At 42.4% G+C, this 17,711-nt stretch overlaps 1 protein-coding gene across 3 annotated transcripts in view; it reads left to right on the forward strand.

Moving 5' to 3' along the window:
• The window catches only part of gabbr1a (gamma-aminobutyric acid (GABA) B receptor, 1a), a 74,196-nt gene that overhangs the window by 40,226 nt on the left and 16,259 nt on the right, over positions 1-17,711 (forward strand). For all 3 annotated transcript variants that reach the window (XM_054780693.1, XM_054780695.1, XM_054780694.1), the window contains exons 10-16: positions 1,548-1,718; positions 3,537-3,638; positions 3,869-3,934; positions 4,099-4,290; positions 10,244-10,489; positions 10,565-10,628; positions 14,551-14,628. In XM_054780693.1, coding sequence (XP_054636668.1) covers positions 1,548-1,718; positions 3,537-3,638; positions 3,869-3,934; positions 4,099-4,290; positions 10,244-10,489; positions 10,565-10,628; positions 14,551-14,628 — 919 coding nt within the window. The remainder of the gene's footprint in view (positions 1-1,547; positions 1,719-3,536; positions 3,639-3,868; positions 3,935-4,098; positions 4,291-10,243; positions 10,490-10,564; positions 10,629-14,550; positions 14,629-17,711) is intronic.

Consider the following 17,711-nt stretch of genomic DNA (forward strand, 5'->3'; position numbering starts at 1 on the left):
TGTACAATGTAAACAGGAGTAACGATTACTGTCTCATTTTGGTGCTAAATTAATATTTACTAGGGATCTCCGATAATATCGGTGGGCCTAAAATTGGCATAAGAATGTAATATCAGTTGATGTCGTTGTCGGGTTTTTCCCTATAACTAAAACCGATAATAAAAACTGCTGTATGTATAGGCCTATGGGCTCCCGTACTCGCCGTCATCGAGGCATCCAGCGGCGCCAATATGTGGAATTACTTCTTCACGTCCTGTGTTATTCCTCGCAGTCGGAACCGGGCTTGATATGTTGAAACCACGGGCATGGGTGTGTCGTAGATGGCACCGATATTAGCTAACTCGTAAGCTTGTAGCGGCTCCGGCACGGTCTTGCTGTCTCTGTTGTCGGTTGACATTTTTACCCATGTCAAGGGTCACCAAATGTGGAGATGCTATGCTCCTATTACCCAATATGGTAAACATAATAAGAGAAAATAAGCCATTTAAAACATAAATAAGACTCGTGCTCGTGCAATAAATGTGAGGAAGTGAGGTCGGGGGTTCAGAGTTGAGTTTTAGTAGGAGTATAGTTCATGTAGCCATTTTTGTGCTTAACCTTGGCCAAAAATACATACAATTTGCTTCGTATTAGCATTCAACCACGAATCCGCATGGTTTATTTATTAATATGTTTTTGAAAAAAATTTGAGAGTGAAGCTGCGAAAATCGGACCACGATGTGGCAAGGGACGGCTGTAAATGTCAAAAGTGGATGAAGTACACAAGAGTGCCTCTTGGAGACACACATCCTGCCGGAGACTGACACAGCTCACACACAAAGCCTCACAGACAGAAAGCTGTACACAAACAACCAGTGTTATGGTACTTGATGTCGGCCTGGCCTCTTCTAGTTGTCCGTTTGTCACACGGCTGGCAGGTCATTCGCCTCTAAAGGACGCTTGAGTGGGACAGCGCACCCCAAATTGCTTCTAATAGTCTTTTGGCTTCTTTGTCAAAATTAGCCCTCCCCACCTGACAGTGTAGCTGCACCGTACGTCATATCAATGACTTCACCTTGCTGCAGGGATTTGTTACTGTGAAGAGTCCACGGTGGCCGAGATGTCTGACATTCTTCATTCAGCTGCACCTCCACTATAGGTAATGAGGCGGGGGGTGTAACGTGTCACTGTAATGGCCTCCTAAATGCCATCTTTCTCATTTTTAAGGGGAGCCATGAAGTGTTTTTTAAATTTTTTTTTTTACCTCCAGTTGTCATTGTGAAAGTAATTGTTTGAAGAACCGTCCAGGTTCTTCACATTTGCCACCGCTGCCACGCCCACCTGCTCCACTGGAGACACACGTTAGCCAAGCCACAGGCTCTCCGTCACACCGGATGTGTTTTTTAACGAGATAGAATAGAATTGAAATGAGGTCGATTAGCCCAAACAAGCAGCCCTTTGACGTGGCCAAACAATCCTAAATTGAATTTAAAAAAACTCATTGTTTCCTGTTTGAGCGCTTTGCCATCAAAGGAACCTGGTGTCAATCCCTCTTTTGTCCTCCGCAGCTCTCGTATGGCTCCAGCTCGCCGGCCTTGTCCAACCGCCAGCGCTTCCCCACCTTCTTCCGCACGCACCCGTCGGCCACGCTGCACAACCCCACCAGGGTGCAGCTCTTCCAGAAGTGGAAGTGGACTCGCATCGCCACCATCCAGCAGACCACTGAAGTCTTCACCTCGGTCGGTGTCCAATTGAAACACATACACATTGCCAGCAAAATAGGGTTTGTCATTGCACTTATGCAATGTTTTCCATTTGATTGCACTACTATTAGTTATAATAATAATTATAATTACGCATACGTAATGTAGCTCTGCTGCGATGCACATTAATGTCACGCTGACTTGCTACGATTATCTGCTCGAGGCTAGAGGCCTCTCATCGCCAAAACAAGTCCTCCACATTCTTATCACCTGACTCAAATAGCTGTGGGTGTCCGCCCTTCATTGAAGATCACCCCTCCCCTCGCATGTGTGGCTTCCCATACTAACTGACATTGTAGCGTGAATTTAGCATGAAATTCTCGTCTCGTCTGTTTTGGAGCCGGCAGCAGATTTTCCCTCGACACCCAAAATCACATTTCAGCAAGCATTTTTAGCATTTCATAGAAAGGAAACTTGGCTAGAGCTTTCCGGTAGTCAGTGTGCAGCTTGTATAGCAGTAAACATTCACTATCCACTGAGTCAGCACACCAAACACCAATAATTGTGTCTTTTCTACAGTCAAGCACGGTGGTGGTGGCGTGCATGAGTGCTGCCGGCACTGGGGCGGATGGGGGGGGCCTGCATATCATGCATTGTCTTCGCCACATCAAGCACACTTTGGTCGTAGATCTTGGTGGCTTAAACGCTCAAGAGCGACAAACCCTCATTTTTCCTGACCGCTGGGCGAGATAATTGTGTCTCGTCTACAGTCAAGCATGGTGGTGGTACCGCGCATGAGTGCTGCTGGCGCTGGGGAGCTGAGGTCCACTGGGGGGGAAATATGAATTCCAACAGGTGCTGTGGCGTTGCGAAGCAGAGCATGATCCCCTCCTTTTTTCTACCGCATGCAGCATATCATACATTGTCTTCCTGAGAGGGAAATCGTAATATCCGCCAATCAAGCACACTTTGTTCCCAGATCGTGTTGCCTTAAATGCTCAGGAGCGACAAAACCTTTTCTCATCGATTGGCTAGATAATTGTGTCTCGTCTACAGTCAAGCATGGTGGTGGTACAGTGCATGTTGCCGGCACTGGGCAGCTGTGGTTCACTGAGGGAAAAGATGAACTCCCAACATGTCTAACAATGTCACACCACATGTTTCGCCCCAATGAACCGTGGCTCCACCAACGCCGGCAGCACTTATGCACACTACCGCCGCCATACTTGACTGTAATCAAGACACATTTATCTCCTCGCTTGTGTTGCCAACTGTTTAGATGATAATGGCTGTGTGTTGACTCAAAAGTCCATATACTGCGACACAAGCTGTACGCTGGCTACTCTAAAGTATATCCACGTTTACTTTCTATGGTATTGTCCCCTGAGAAGATACTGTTTTGCTCATTGCTGTGTTTCAAATGACATTCAGACGGTCACCTACTTTGTAATCACCTCCTACGTGTCCACATTGATGTTTAGTTAATAGAGGATTGTTTTAATTAGCCGCCATCGTCATCCTGGTGTTTGTTTACCGGCGCCAGGGCCACATCGCTCTCTGTGATTATCGGACTCCTTTTCAACGTATTTGTTGGAATATCGGTTGTGAAGCGCATCGACCGCGCAATGTGTATCCCCCCCCCCCTCGACCAAATAATCGACATGGAGGCACTTAATGTCGGCGGCCCTAATGGAGGTTAATGATCCGGCTCTCTGCAGTCGTGTTCTTTGTGTAAAGATCCGTTGGCTCCCTTGCCGCCCCTTTGTTGTTTGCGTATGTCCTCACGCTGCCTTTGTGCGCCTCATGCCCATCAGTCCTGCCAATCGAAGCCCTCTCCTCTCTCCCTCCCTTCAGACGCTGGACGACCTGGAGCAGAGAGTCAAGGAGGCCGGCATAGAGATCAGCGTTCGGCAGAGCTTCCTCACCGACCCGGCTGTGGCTGTCAAAAATCTCAAGGTGCTTTGATTAAAAATTCACCTCAGCTGTGAGCCACCCCCACCCACCACACAGCTGCATATTTCATTAGTACGCAGCTCATTTGGCAGAAATTAATGCACAGCATTAATGAGCTACTTCTGAGCGTCTGGAACTTTCAGCTCAGACGAGCTACCGGCAGCGTTTTTCTCATATGTTTCTGTTGATCTAAGTAAGCCGTATGCTTCATGTTGTCGTTCTGTGTGATGCAGCGGCAGGATGCGAGGATCATCGTGGGGCTCTTTTACGAGACAGAAGCTAGGAAGGTGTTTTGCGAGGTTAGTGCCGGTTTTTTTTCTTCTGCTCAATTAATCCCGCTAGACTCAACCTGACTGGCTATTAGCACAAATCGGGTTTTGTAATCAGCTGTTTGAATGGCGGAACAAGGCGGATGATGCCCCTCGTGTCTCTTCATCCCCCGCCTCCACCTCCGCCGCTGCAGGTGTTCAAGGAGAAGCTCTACGGGAAGAAGTACGTGTGGTTCCTGATTGGCTGGTATGCAGACAACTGGTTCAAGATCAAGGACCCGGCCATCAACTGCACGGTGGAGAACATGACGGAGGCCGTGGAGGGTCACGTGACCACAGAGATTGTCATGCTCAACCCTGAGACCGTCCGAGGCGTCTCCAACATGGTGGGCACTAACTCAACACTCCACATGTAATGTTTGGTCAAGTCGCCTTATCTAATATGCACATATATACTACAATCACACTTTCAAAAAATCTAAAGTAATGAATTAAAATATAATAATAATAATAATAATAATAAAATTATTGGATTTACATAGCACATTTTAAAACACCCAAAGGCCTTTTTCACCGAGAGCCCCAAAAAATAATTAAATTATTAGCAATTCAATTTTGTTTACCTTTCATGTGAAATAATTATATGTACTTAACCTATGAATTTATTTAGTGGATGACCATTTTATTCATTTCCTAACAATATTTATTAAATATTTTTTAATTTGTTTTGATCGTCAGTGTATTTAATGCATGACCTTTTTTATCTATTGAAATTTGAATCTGATTAGAATTTTAATCTTTTGAAACATGGCCAACTTAATTATTTAATTACCTTTTTATTTATTGAGTGGCTTTTTCTTAATTTCTTTCCAGGCCAATGTGTATTTAACCCTAACGCTATTTAATTTTTTTTTATATATTTCATGACTTTAAAAAAAATATTGACGAATTTAGTGATTTTATCAGTTTTTTTTCGATTCAGTTGCTATTTGTTTATTTCATGACTCTTTTATTAAATTAATCTATTTTTTTTCTGGTCAATGTATTTATTGCACGACCGTTTTATTAATTTCATGACCAATTTATTCCCTTTTTATTTATTGAATGGCTTTTTGTTTATTTCAAGACCCTTTTATTTATTTTTTATAGGTCAATTTCTGTATTTCATGACCAGTTTATTTATTTCATGACCTTTTTTTATGAATGATTTTGATGGATCTTTCAAGGCACACAGAAAAATGTGTTCTACAGCTACAGTATACTAACATGGGACCTACCAAAAGAAAGATCAGACTCCCGTCTTTCATCCGAAAAAAAGTTTGTTCCTACCTTTTTCCGTTCCTTAGTAATCAGTAGTAGAACATACAGTAGGTACGTTCCAGGAAAATATCAGTTCCCATCTAGAAAAGGGAGAAACCCAGCTTTTTGTGAACAGATACATTCGAAGCATAACTTTCACTTTGACACAAATGTTTTGCTTTTGTGATAGCTCAGATATCTAAACGGCTATACCACAGCATAAACAACACAAAAAGGGTTTTCTTTTTCTTTTCTTCTTTTTTTACACAACACAAAAGGGGTTGTTTTTCATCCAAATAACAATTTATTTGCAAATATAACAATATGAACTAGTTAAAATGTTCACATCTGGAACTGAACTATGTGTGTGCATGCGTGTGCGCATGCGTGTGTGCACGCGTGTGCATGTGTTATAATTTCCCTACAATGCGTAAACGTCTGCACGCTCCATGCTCCGTCACTTCCTCCTTCCTGTCACGTGTAGTTTTACCGTCCACATGATCTCTGCCGAGCTTTTATCAAATGCACTTCTGCCACCCCGTGGCCGTTTTTATGGCTTGAAATTGCTCTGAACTTTGCCTCTTGTGCAAAAAAACGTAAAATATAAAGTATTTATAAAGTATAAATACGTTGTTAGGATCGGACGTTCGTGTTTATAAAAGCATATAACTACGTCTTTGGTATTGAATGAGTTCATTGCATTTCTTTTGTATTTATTTCATTCCCGATATATTCATTTCCTGGCTTTTTCTAATCTAATCTAATGGACGTTTTACATATTCGGTGGCTTCTCATGTCTTGCTGACCGTAAAACGCATTATGGATCAATTACGTGTGGGCGTGGCTTGCATTGCAGTTCAACCAATCAGGTTTGTGTTCCTACGCACCACCTAGTGATTCATTTATTTCACTTTACATTACGTGGTGCTTTTCAATGCGGTGCAGCATCATGAAATAAAATCGTGTACTTAAATATATAATAGTAGAAGAAGTAGTAGAACGCAGACCTCTGCCAAGGCTGAAGTGTAGAAGCGAAGGTTGCTGCAGACCTGTACTTATGCTGTATGTATGAGTAATGTATAGTAACATAATGGAAAAATCCTCCAACAAGTCACAGGTTGGTGGTTGTTTTTTAATGATGCTGAAGTTTATTAACACCTGTAGCTTATTATAGTGGCACTGCTGTGCGGCTAGTTTATTAACGTTGCAGCGAGGCCTTCCCCGAGCCACCGCAGCGTCCACAGTATCGTATCTCCGCTTTAATTGGATGCTTTGTTATAAAATTAATTACCTGCATACACATCTCTCCCACACTAGGAATCTTAACGACGGATTTTTCCCTCCGGCAACAGAGGCATGTGACATTTACGAGTATAATCATGCTCAATGAGTGCCGATGACATCCTCCTTAATTAGGTGTGCCGAGGAGAACGTCAATAATCAAATATTGGAATATTGGATGTTATCGCGATGTACCGGCAAATAGCCTTAAAAACTGGTGCATCAGAGACACAGCAGTAATACAGTAGATCCCCGCTTTTTCCCACCCCAGTGTTTATTTTTACCACTCTAATCAAGCCTGGGCTACGGCTGTGGCACGACTGTAAATAACATCAATTTGCTTGTGGAAATGCTGTCTGTTTACAATGAATTAACTTGACATTTACACTCAAAACAAGCCAACAAGAGGGCATCACTCACCGTCCAACCAAAAATAAGAACACACAATGTAACTGCACTGCACGGACTATGTGGGTATCGAAATTGCACACTAATGTCCATGCAAAAAAATACTATTTCATACAAATGTGTAACCCGGTTCGATATTTTTTCGCTACAAAATATATATTACCTTGCCTTTTTTATTTTTTATTTTATTTAGATTGCCAACATTTTAAAATTTTTTCTCATTTTTCAACATTTTCAGCATGGTATGAATGTGGGAGACGGAGCTCAGTGGCTCTGTGTTTGACAATGCAACCTAAGCCAGAGTAGTTGATCGCAGATACGCTGAGCTTTCAGCACATAAAATAAATATGAAACTGCGCATGTGTATTGAACGGTTTGATATAGATACATGTATTGCTACACCCCTAGTATCCTCCCGTTGGGGAAATGTGCGTGTGGGCTTCCGAACGCAACACAAATCACAAATATGCGGGGATCCACTGCATTTACCATTTGTGCCTTTCACACAGGAACCTTCGAAGTGGGATATTGCTGTAACTGTTTGCGCTTTCACTGCAATGCTGCCTCTGTCCACCTGAGGTAGCCAGAGGAGCCCAGAGGGAGGCTGATGTCATTGCAGCGTCCTGGTAGCAATAACCAGTGAAATGCTTTGCTGGGACGAAATGCATTATAGGATGAAGTTAAAATAGCTCTTGGCGTTTTCGATTTTGTTTGTCAATCACGTCGCCATGGTGACAGAGTATAAATAGCACACTACCTGCAATACAGACCTTTGCAGCGATATAACGTGTGGGCTTTGTCTGGCATTATTTGCGGCAGAATAAGACATAATAATAATAATAATAATAATAACGAATAAGTATGAAGAATAGCACAGCAGGATGGGCTGCTGCGCATCGCAGGCTCATAATAACAATTTTCTATCTGTGCAAAGGAGGCTTGCTTAAATGCATTGGAATTATAAGACATCCTTGAGTAAATGTCCTGTATCATTGGAGTATCTTATTGTCGTGTCCTGGTTTTTGTGCATCAAAATATACGGTCATATGGTTTAATGTGGCTTAATGTGGATCATAAACGTGGGGGGTTTTTGCTTGGTATTTTTGCACTGTCGCTAACAGTTGGCAAAGCTTTCATTTATTCAAGTCATTCATTGTCGCGTATAAACTGTTACTGTTAGCGCCTTGGGTGCTTACCAAGATAAATATTCCGGCGTTATTGCGCTGTTTATCAAGAATATGTTTCCTAAATCTGCAACAGAGGGAGGATTTCCCCTTAAAAATACCTCGCTGGAGCTCGTCCTCCATTTTTGCTTTGGTTTTAGCTTCTCTGTGCCACTTCCTGCTTCATCTCCACATTCACGCTGTCTAATCCTCTTAAGCATCTCTCCCTTTGACCTTTCCTGACTTTTCCTCCTCTTGTTTACTTGTCCTTCCTCATTCCCCCTCTCCCCCGGTACTCTTCATCAGCAGCTGTTGGTGTTAAAAAAGCAAACCTTCTGCTGCTTTGGCGCGGACGTGCTCCTCACTAGGGCGTCCCACTTACAAGCAAGGCTCCCGCACATTATCAGTCTATTTCAAATTCTATTTCCAAGTTTGAAATTGGCATACTTCCCCGTGTCGGGGCGCCGGTGTTGCCGGCATCGTAGGGTGTGCGATTGCACGTCACATTGAAACGGTGGCACATTTAAATGCCAAGGTGGAATTTTAATGAATTGGACTTGTCTGAGCTGAATTGGATGTGCGTGGGCCTCAGGGAATCCTCTGGGACATCTTGATGATTTCTCAGAATAATCTCTCGTCTCACATGAGCACTTGGAGACGAGCTTAATTGTTCTACGGCTCGAGCACGCCACTGGCAAATCACTGAGGGCTAGTTTGCATCCAAAACACTATGTGAGGCGTTTGTCGGTCCTCGTCTTCCATCAGTTGTTGTGGAGTAAAACACTTTCAGACGTCAGCACTGGTGGTGGCAACATCGTTAGGTCACCGTCTGCTAGTTAGCGTTCATCAATTGAGCTGATTGTGCACACAGTGTATTGTGTTCTGTGGCTATATAAACATATAAAGATGGAACCTACTAAAAGAAAGATTAGACGCACGTCTTTCATCGGAAAGCGCAGCACAGGTGGTACAGTGTAGAAGAAAGGTGACGCCAACTATTGTGTAATTCTAATGATAATAATTGTATTAGTAAAAAATCATTAGTTATTAGATTCATTATTAATAAATAAGGCAAATAATCATTTTAAATTGGCAGCAAATATGTTAAGCAGTAATAATGTAAAAAAAAAAAGTATTTTCACAATGTTAAAAACTATAAATAGAATAGTATGTTACAAAAGTAAAAAAAATAAATTAAAATATACATACAAATAGTTTTTTAAAATAATAAAATGAAATCATGTCTTTTAGATGTGCATTATTTCCATCCTTTCACGGGCCATAAAATGATATGGCGGTTTAACACCTGTGACATTGCGCTTTAAAAGCGACTAATCTTGAAGATCTTGTTGAGACTGTGCGCTAAATGACAGCTGGTCTTTTTACGTGGCGCTGTGACTAATTAGTGCATTTTCTGAGCTGCTTGAGCCTGTCATGTTTTGACGGGATGCACTGGTATGTTAGACAGCCCACAGTTGTGCAAGTTGGTTTTGTATGCTTCACTAATAATGTGTCTTCTTCGAGCGTTGCAGCTGCTTTGTTCAGCGGTCCTTGAACTCACCATAGTTGTGTGTCGTGTGACGCTGATTGAGACGTATGCATATGACCTTCTCCGACGTCTATTTTCTATTCTTCCTTTCGCCTCGTCCTTGCTCACAGGTGTTAATGCTGTGTGCAAATGCACAGAGGTGAGCTGTAATAATGTTGTTAGCTCTGTGCTGCTTGTTAGGTGTATAATCTCATGCTGTTTGTGCTCTTGTGTCCATTTTGCTCGGTAATAAGGATTGTGTTGAGTTGATTTCTGTACTTTATGTGCCTTTGCTTTCATAATTAATGTTTTACTGGTTATTCGTTGTACGCCATGTTGCTGCAGACCACAGAAAAAGAGCATAAAGATCATAGTTGGCTACATTTTACCACAGCTTGTCAACACTTGTTAGAAATAATCCCCCAAACAGAAGACAAACATGCCGGGGTTTTTGTGTCATTAAAGTACAAATTAGGTAAATTAAATTTGAAACGAATCAATGAATTGTGCATTAATTTTGGCCCAAAATTCACTGCTTTACGACAGACAGAAGCTCAGTGGTTCCTTCTCTCCACCATCGTCCCGTGTTTAAATATTGTCTCTTGTGAATCGCAAGTAGACTCCTTAATTCCTCTCTATTCCGTCTTGCCCCTCAATCAGACATCACAAGAGTTTCTGGCTGCCTTGATGTCTCGTCTGGGAGGCATGAACCCGGAGGAGACAGGCGGCTTCCAGGAGGCCCCCCTGGCCTACGATGCCGTCTGGGCCCTGGCGCTGGCCCTCAATAAGACGGTGGCACCGCTCAAGGCAAAAGGTCGGCGGCTGGAGGACTTCAACTATAACAACCACGACATCACGTCCGAGATCTACCGCGCTCTCAACACCAGCTCCTTTGAGGGAGTTTCCGTAAGCCCCAAGCAAGATGGCTTGCAGAGTCCCGATCCAGACTTCCAGCTTTGTTTTTTAATCTTGTGCTTTTAGGGCCAGGTGGTGTTTGATGCTCAGGGTTCCAGGATGGCAATGACGCTCATTGAACAACTTCAAGGTAAAAACATCTAACTACTGCACCGTATAAAACAGGGGTCACCAACGTGGTGCCCGTGGGCACCAGGTAGCCCCCCACGACCACATGAGGTGCCCGCAAGCCTGCTGTTCATTCCAGTTTTCAGTTAATAATGTGCGAACACTAGAAAGAAATGTATTCTGAAACATAAAATGTGAGTTGTGGATACCAGCATTTTGTGAATGTTTTGGTAAAACAAGCATATTTGATCTGTTTGGGTTGAAATAACGCAAGAAAAAACGTTGGTGACCCCTGGTATAAAAGAATCACATATACAGTAATCCCTCGTTTATCACCGTTAATTGGTTCCAGACCCGACCGTGATAAGTGAAAAAGGAAGATTGCAATATTTTTGTAGTTCGGGCATAGAAAACCTGATTACGAGCTTCTAAATACGGTTTTTAACATTATCAGAGCCCTCGAGAGATCAAGTAACACCCCTATAGTCACCTTTACACTCCTATTACCCAATATAATAGACATAACAAGAGAAAATAAGACATATAAGACATAAATAAGATGTGTCTGCACTTCTGTAAAAGTCTTCTGGCGCGAGAGGAGCAGAGTGATATTTCATTTTTCACTATGTGGCCCTTGGTGGAAAAAGTGTGGACACCCCTGCTTTAAGACAAAATAAAAATATTTTTGTGGCAAAATACTGCATTTACAATAGGGGTGAGGGACATACAGTAATTGATTTCTAGATGCATTGCGATGCGGACATTGACGATTTTTAATGGATTCATAAATGTCAATAGCCGATGCTGATGGAACAAAAAGGCAGAACGCGGAAGTGCCGCCCAGACCGTTTATGGTGGTGCACCTAAGTGTAAGATGCTACCAGAATGGCTGACGCAAACTCCGACCTGCCCCAGCTGGATTTAAAGCGAGAGTCTGGAAGCACTTTGGCTTTCAAATAGTTGAAAGTAAAAATGAGCCGGACAATATGCAAGCTTTGTCATACGCGCTTCAAATATCTTGGGAACGCAGCAAATATGAGAAACCACATAGCACGTTTCCACCCGAACCAGGAGCAAAAACAGCCAGCTGAAGTTGCTACTGACCAGAGAACCATCGAGCAGGTGATAACTCATTTTCCACCCAACTCGGAAAAGTGTTTCTGCTTGAAACACTTTTATTGCGGAGGGTTTGTGGCCGTATTCGGTGGTTGAGAAGTGGGGCTTTAGTGCTTCGTTGCTCACTCTGGAACCCAGATACAACGTCCCATCACAACGTTACTTCACTGACCCTGCAATTGTGAACAAGTGCAGCCTAGTTTTTTTAACAATAAACTGATGTCTGCGAGCATTAATTCTGGTACAGAAATCTATATTTCGTATGAAAGCTGTTTTGACTTTGCTATCCATCCATCCATTTTCTATACCGCGTCTTCCTCATTAGGGTCGCGGGGGCATGCTGGAGCCTATCCCAGCTGACTTCGGGCGACAGGCGGGGTACACCCTGGACTGGTCGCCAGCCAATCGCAGGGCACATATAGACAAACAACCATTCACACTCACATTCATACCTATGGACAATTTAGAGTCGTCAATTAACCTCACCTGCATGTTTTTGGAATGTGGGAGGAAGCCGAAGTACCTGGAGAAAACCCACACACACGGGGAGAACACGCAAACTCCACACAGAAATGCCCAGGGAAGAACCCAGGTCTTCCCGATCTCCAAGCTGTTACTGTGTTGGCCAACGTGCTAACCACTAGACCACCGTGCGGCCCTTGACTTTGCTATGCAGCAAAAATATCATTTTGTCAGAGATTCTATGTTCAGGATTTTAGTTTGAATTCAGATGTCTATTATTCATTTGTGAATAATGGCAGGTTTTTTTTATGTTGATCACAACATATGCAGATGAATATGCAGAAGTTTGTTAATTTTATGCACGCCGCTACTGGTGCACTTGACTTTTCCTGCTGGTTCTGTGCAATGGGAAATATGTCGGTAGACGTAACCTTCCCATTTTTAAAAGATAACGGAAGTCAATTCACCTGTTTCATATTTATTTTAATTGTGGATCGCTACAAGTATGCTTTGTTTTAGTAATGCACAATGAGTAAAAAGAAATTATATGTCGAAAAAAATTAAACTATTGATTACAAAAAAAAGATGCACCGATAATCCCTTTACCATCGCATCGCAGGCCTCTGGATCGGCATTGCCTCAAATCGTGAGGTGGCCAGAGATTCCCACCCCTAATTTACAGCACGGTAAAGTCCGCCGTGTTTGTTGTTTGGGTGCACTGCTAGATGGTGCTGCTATTAACTGGAATAAAAAGTGAGCTGAAGAATAATAACAAGATGCTGTAATTATCGCTGAGGAGTTTATTTTCCTCAAGCGCAAAGACGACGGGAGCGTTAATTGGATGCAGGCAATAATTGGCGAAAGGCTGTTATTTCCTAAATGTAAAAGCTCTTTTCTTTTTTCTTTTTTTTTTACATATGTGCATGAAAAAATGGAAAGGTAAAGGTAGCTAACTCTTTCACCGCATGGTGATTTATGAACAAGTGCCGTACCAGTCTGAAGTTTGGAGACGCTCTGTCATTCATTTGGAAGGGGACATGTCTCCAAACTTTTGACCGGCATGTATATTGCGCAACACGGCAGAAACAGAACCGATGTTGTCACAGCAGCTCGAACCAAGGTCTGCAGAGTGAGAGTTGAGTTTGCTAGCCGTCGAGCTAAAAGCTATGTGCTACTAACTACGATGTAAATAATTGCAGGGTGTGTATTTCAAGCATGAATTGTGCTTTCAGCTCACGTGAGAGCCAAGAGTCTTTATGCTAGAAGTTGCAAAGTGGTCTGGTTGCAGGATTACTGCGGTTGGCCAGCAGGCTGCGTTTAGACTCCACTTTGCCGCTTAATGACTTCCCTGCACATCACAAGCTTTAGGATTATTCCCCAATTCTTTTCTTCTTTGCTTCCTTGAAGGATGAGCCTTCATATTCCAGACGATTTCCCCCGACTCCTTCCTCGCGTTCCCTCTAAGATTTGCTGTGGAGGTGTCAGAGGTAATTTGGCCCCCGCCATAAAATGACCTGCCTGGAATCCACGGATCTCTGTGGGATCTCATCAGTATTCCTGGTCAAGGCTGCCACAAAGCTCTTTTTTCTCCTCCTTTTTGTTCCTCTTTGTGTTTGTCCTTCTGCTCTTCATCCCTCCTTTTTTCTGGCTCTCTGTTCCTTCTCACACATTTCATTAACACAGAAGCACCAGGGTGCCAGAACGGACGCTTCATTAGGTACACCTGCACGAGCCAATCAGCTCCAAGAGTAAGAAATGTTACCTTGAGCAGGATAACTGACTGACCTCTTGATGCCTCACAACAAATACAGTGGCACCCCGTAGGGAGGAATGGAAATTCAAATAATCTGTTCCAGGGTCAAACTGTGGTATCATAAGACCTTTATTTAACAATACAGGCAATGTTTTATCAAGTTCCGATACCAGCGTAATTCATGTATTGGAAATTTCACCATAATTTTTCTTGAGTCACGTCTGTGCTTTAATGTTGTCAGCAAACATAGCCAAAAGAGTATTGCAAATGTAGCTAGGAGAGGATCACCAAAGGTAGCCAAAAGAGTATCAGCAAATATACTGTAGCTAGAAGAGTATCAACAAACATTGCCAAAAGACTATCAGCCAACGCAGCCAAAAGAGTATCAGCAAACATAGCTTAAAGAATATCACTGAATGTAGCTAGAAGAATATCAGCGAACATGCTGTCGCTCAAAGACGACCAGCAAACACAGCTGGAAGAGTCTCAGCAGCAGTGGGCAGCCACGGTCCAGCTGCGGTGACCGAACCTGGCTCGTTTCAATTTCATAATTAGGGCCTGGAGGAGTACAAGTTTGGTTCACGCTGTGACATCTCCTCTCCTTTTTGTGCAGGAGGAAGTTACAAGAAGATCGGCTACTACGACAGCTCCCAGAAGAACCTCTCCTGGTTTGGCAACGACGTCTGGATAGGTGAGTCGGGTCTTGCACACCGTCTTTCGTCAGCTTCCCGCGTTCTGTGTTCGCACATTGCTTTTGTGCCAGCCTTTTTTTATTTTTTTTTTTGACTGAGATGCAAAAATGCAAGATGTTAAATCGCTGTAGTGTGCGTCAGGCATTAGCGACAACAAAGAGACGGTGACTCAAATCTTGTTTATTGTCCTCGGGAAGGGGCAGGATGCATAAGATGTAGCTTACATCTGTAGATGTTTTGTCAGCTCTCTCTTCGTCCCGTTCCTCTTCCAAGTCCCGGTTTGAAATATTTTTCCATCGCTAAGCAGTGATCGCTGGCCAACAGACGCTCTTGTTGTTGTTGTTGTTGTTTGAATCCGTGTCTGCTGACACAATGGAGTTACTGGACGCAACAAAAACAATAAATCACCTAGAAAGTGCTATTGCCTTGGAAATTGTTGATGACTGAGGAAAACAACCAAAGAAAAGAATGAATTTAGGACGAAAATGCGGGTTGATGCATCATAGCATATCATAGCAGTTATTTGACAAAGTCTTCCAAGTATTGGGTAATTTAAGTAAAAATGCAAATTGAGGAGCTTAAAGTATATAGTATATGGCTAAAAATATAGAAAACATTTAAAAGTGATTCAATATATTAATTAACTCATTCATTACCAAAGATGTATTTATACGTTCTTTTTAAACACGAACGCTCGCTCCCAAAGACGTATTTATACGTCGATCACGTTTTTTTTGCGAGCCAGAGGCAAAAAGAACGCAAGTACACAATAAAAAAGGTGACTTTTCATGCAGTTTTAAGCCATAAACACGGCCACAAGGTGGCAGGAGTACATTTGAAAAGAGCTCGGCATGCATCTTTTGCAGCAAGGAAGCAGTGCGAGAGCATAGAGGAGTGTAGCGCGTGGAAGATAACGCATTGTAGGGAAATTATAACGCGTGCACACACAGTTTAGTTCCAAATGTGAACATTGTAAATAGTTCATGGTGTTATATTTGTAAAGAAGCGGTATAGAAAATGGATGGATGGATGGATGTCAAACAACGCTTTTTTGTGACGTTTATGTTGTGGTATAGTTGTTTAGAGCTATTTTGAGCTGTCACAAAAGAAAAAAAAAGTGTCAAAGTGAAAGTTACACTTCAAATGTATCTTTTCACAAAAAGCTCTTTTTCTCCCTTTTTTAGTCAGCAACTGAACCAATGTTCTACTGCTGATTACTAAAGAACGGAAAAAGGTAGAAACAAACTTTTTTTTTCCTGATGAAAGACGAGAGTCTCAACTTCCTTTTGGTAGGTTACATGTTTGTATAGCCACACAGCACAATATTCTGTGTGCCTTGAAAAATCCAAAAATTGTCTAAAACGGCCGCTACTGAAAGGGTTGAATGGCTGGGATTGATGTGCTTAACTCTCAAAAAAGTGTCAGATCACACTGAAAATGTATTATGTCATATTTGTGTATTTATGTCATATTAACGTCATATTTGATTATAAAAGAAATTTAAAAGAAGACATTTTTTGTATGTAATAATTGTATTTTTACAGACACTGCAACAAAAATACATAATTCCAATCAGCTATATTTCTCTACGTCGCATATCTTGACATACACTGCTACGGGTTTAGCATATTTTATAGATAGAAATATATCAGAGTGGCCCCCGCTTGGACAAGTTTGGACACTCATGCTGCAGGTGCTTTGTCACATGTCCCAATACTTCTGTCCATACAGTGCATTTTAATAGTGTCTCGTGTCACCAAGTCCCTTTTTTGAGGGAAATTGACCCTCCCTGGCGGGCTGACATACTTGAGTGAGTGCACTATTAATCAAAGTTTTCATGCTGCAGCGCTCCGTGCCATCGAGAGATAACCTTTTTCCTTTTTTTTTTTTTTTTGTTTTTTTTTTTGTAGACTTTTTAAGGAAACTCCTGTAGGCACAGCAGCTGATTCCAGGTCAGAAGTCCTCATGCAGTCATCTCTTTAGAGGCGCATGTCATTCCTCACACTGTGCGGAGGAAGTGTCCGTTCCGCGGCTTGTTGTGTTTTAGACATTTGAGGTCATCGCACACAGCTTCTTAAGTGATCTCATCCACTTGTTTGCTCTCTTGTATCCTCCCTCCCTTCCTTCATGCCTTTCTCTTTCTCTCTCTCCCTTGCCGCGGTCGCCCTAACAACCACTTCAGCTCAGCTCCCCCCTCTAATCGCTGTGGCAACTGTTACAGAGCTGCGTATCCATGGCAACGCTCTGTTCCGATGATTTTTTTTTTTAAATCAAGGACACTGGATGGTTATACACATACACACTACTATACTATATGCATTCTCCTGTTTAGTGCTTAGGATAGTTTAAACGTAGCACCTTTGCTAAAACGTTGCTTAAATGTCTATGATGCTGCAAAAAGAAATACAATGTCATAAAATAAGGACACTGGGTTCTCCGACTGCTCTCTCACTTGGAGACCACCTCCGTGCTGCCAGGGTGTCCTGCTAGGGCTCCACCAATGTACTCTCACATCCAAACGCTCCTTAAAAAAGGCGTCTCATCCTCTGTAAGTGTCACCAATGATATATGTTCTCTAGAAAAGTAAGTAAAAATATGTCTTTGGCTAAATTAAGGTGATTTTATGGTTCCTTTTTTCATATCATATAGCCAGTAGCAGGGGTGCAGCCAGGAATTCTGGGCTCCATGAAGAAAAAAATCACCTTTTTTTTTATAACAAATTTTATTAGTAATTACCTATTTTTTGTTCAGTTGGGGGCCTTGGAATTGTCCTGACTTTTCCCCTTTAAACGGCACACCCTTTATGTCGGCCAATTTCACTCATGGATGATGGGACCCGGCAGCATAAAACCCGGATCGGAGCATCCCTAGTCTTGTGACATAAGTTGGCCACCGTAGACTGCTTTGACAACTGTATTTTATTTATTAGTTATTTAGAAATAATTCCGTTATTTATTTGAAGTACTTATGTTCCAGTTCCATCATTCATCCATACATCTTCTCTGCCGCTTATACTCCAGAGTCAGAGTTATACCAGAGTCGCAGAGGTATGCTGGAGCCTATCCCAGCCGGCGAGATGCGG

This window comes from Dunckerocampus dactyliophorus, chromosome 7 (genome assembly GCF_027744805.1).
Source record: "Dunckerocampus dactyliophorus isolate RoL2022-P2 chromosome 7, RoL_Ddac_1.1, whole genome shotgun sequence".
NCBI lineage: Eukaryota > Metazoa > Chordata > Actinopteri > Syngnathiformes > Syngnathidae > Dunckerocampus > Dunckerocampus dactyliophorus.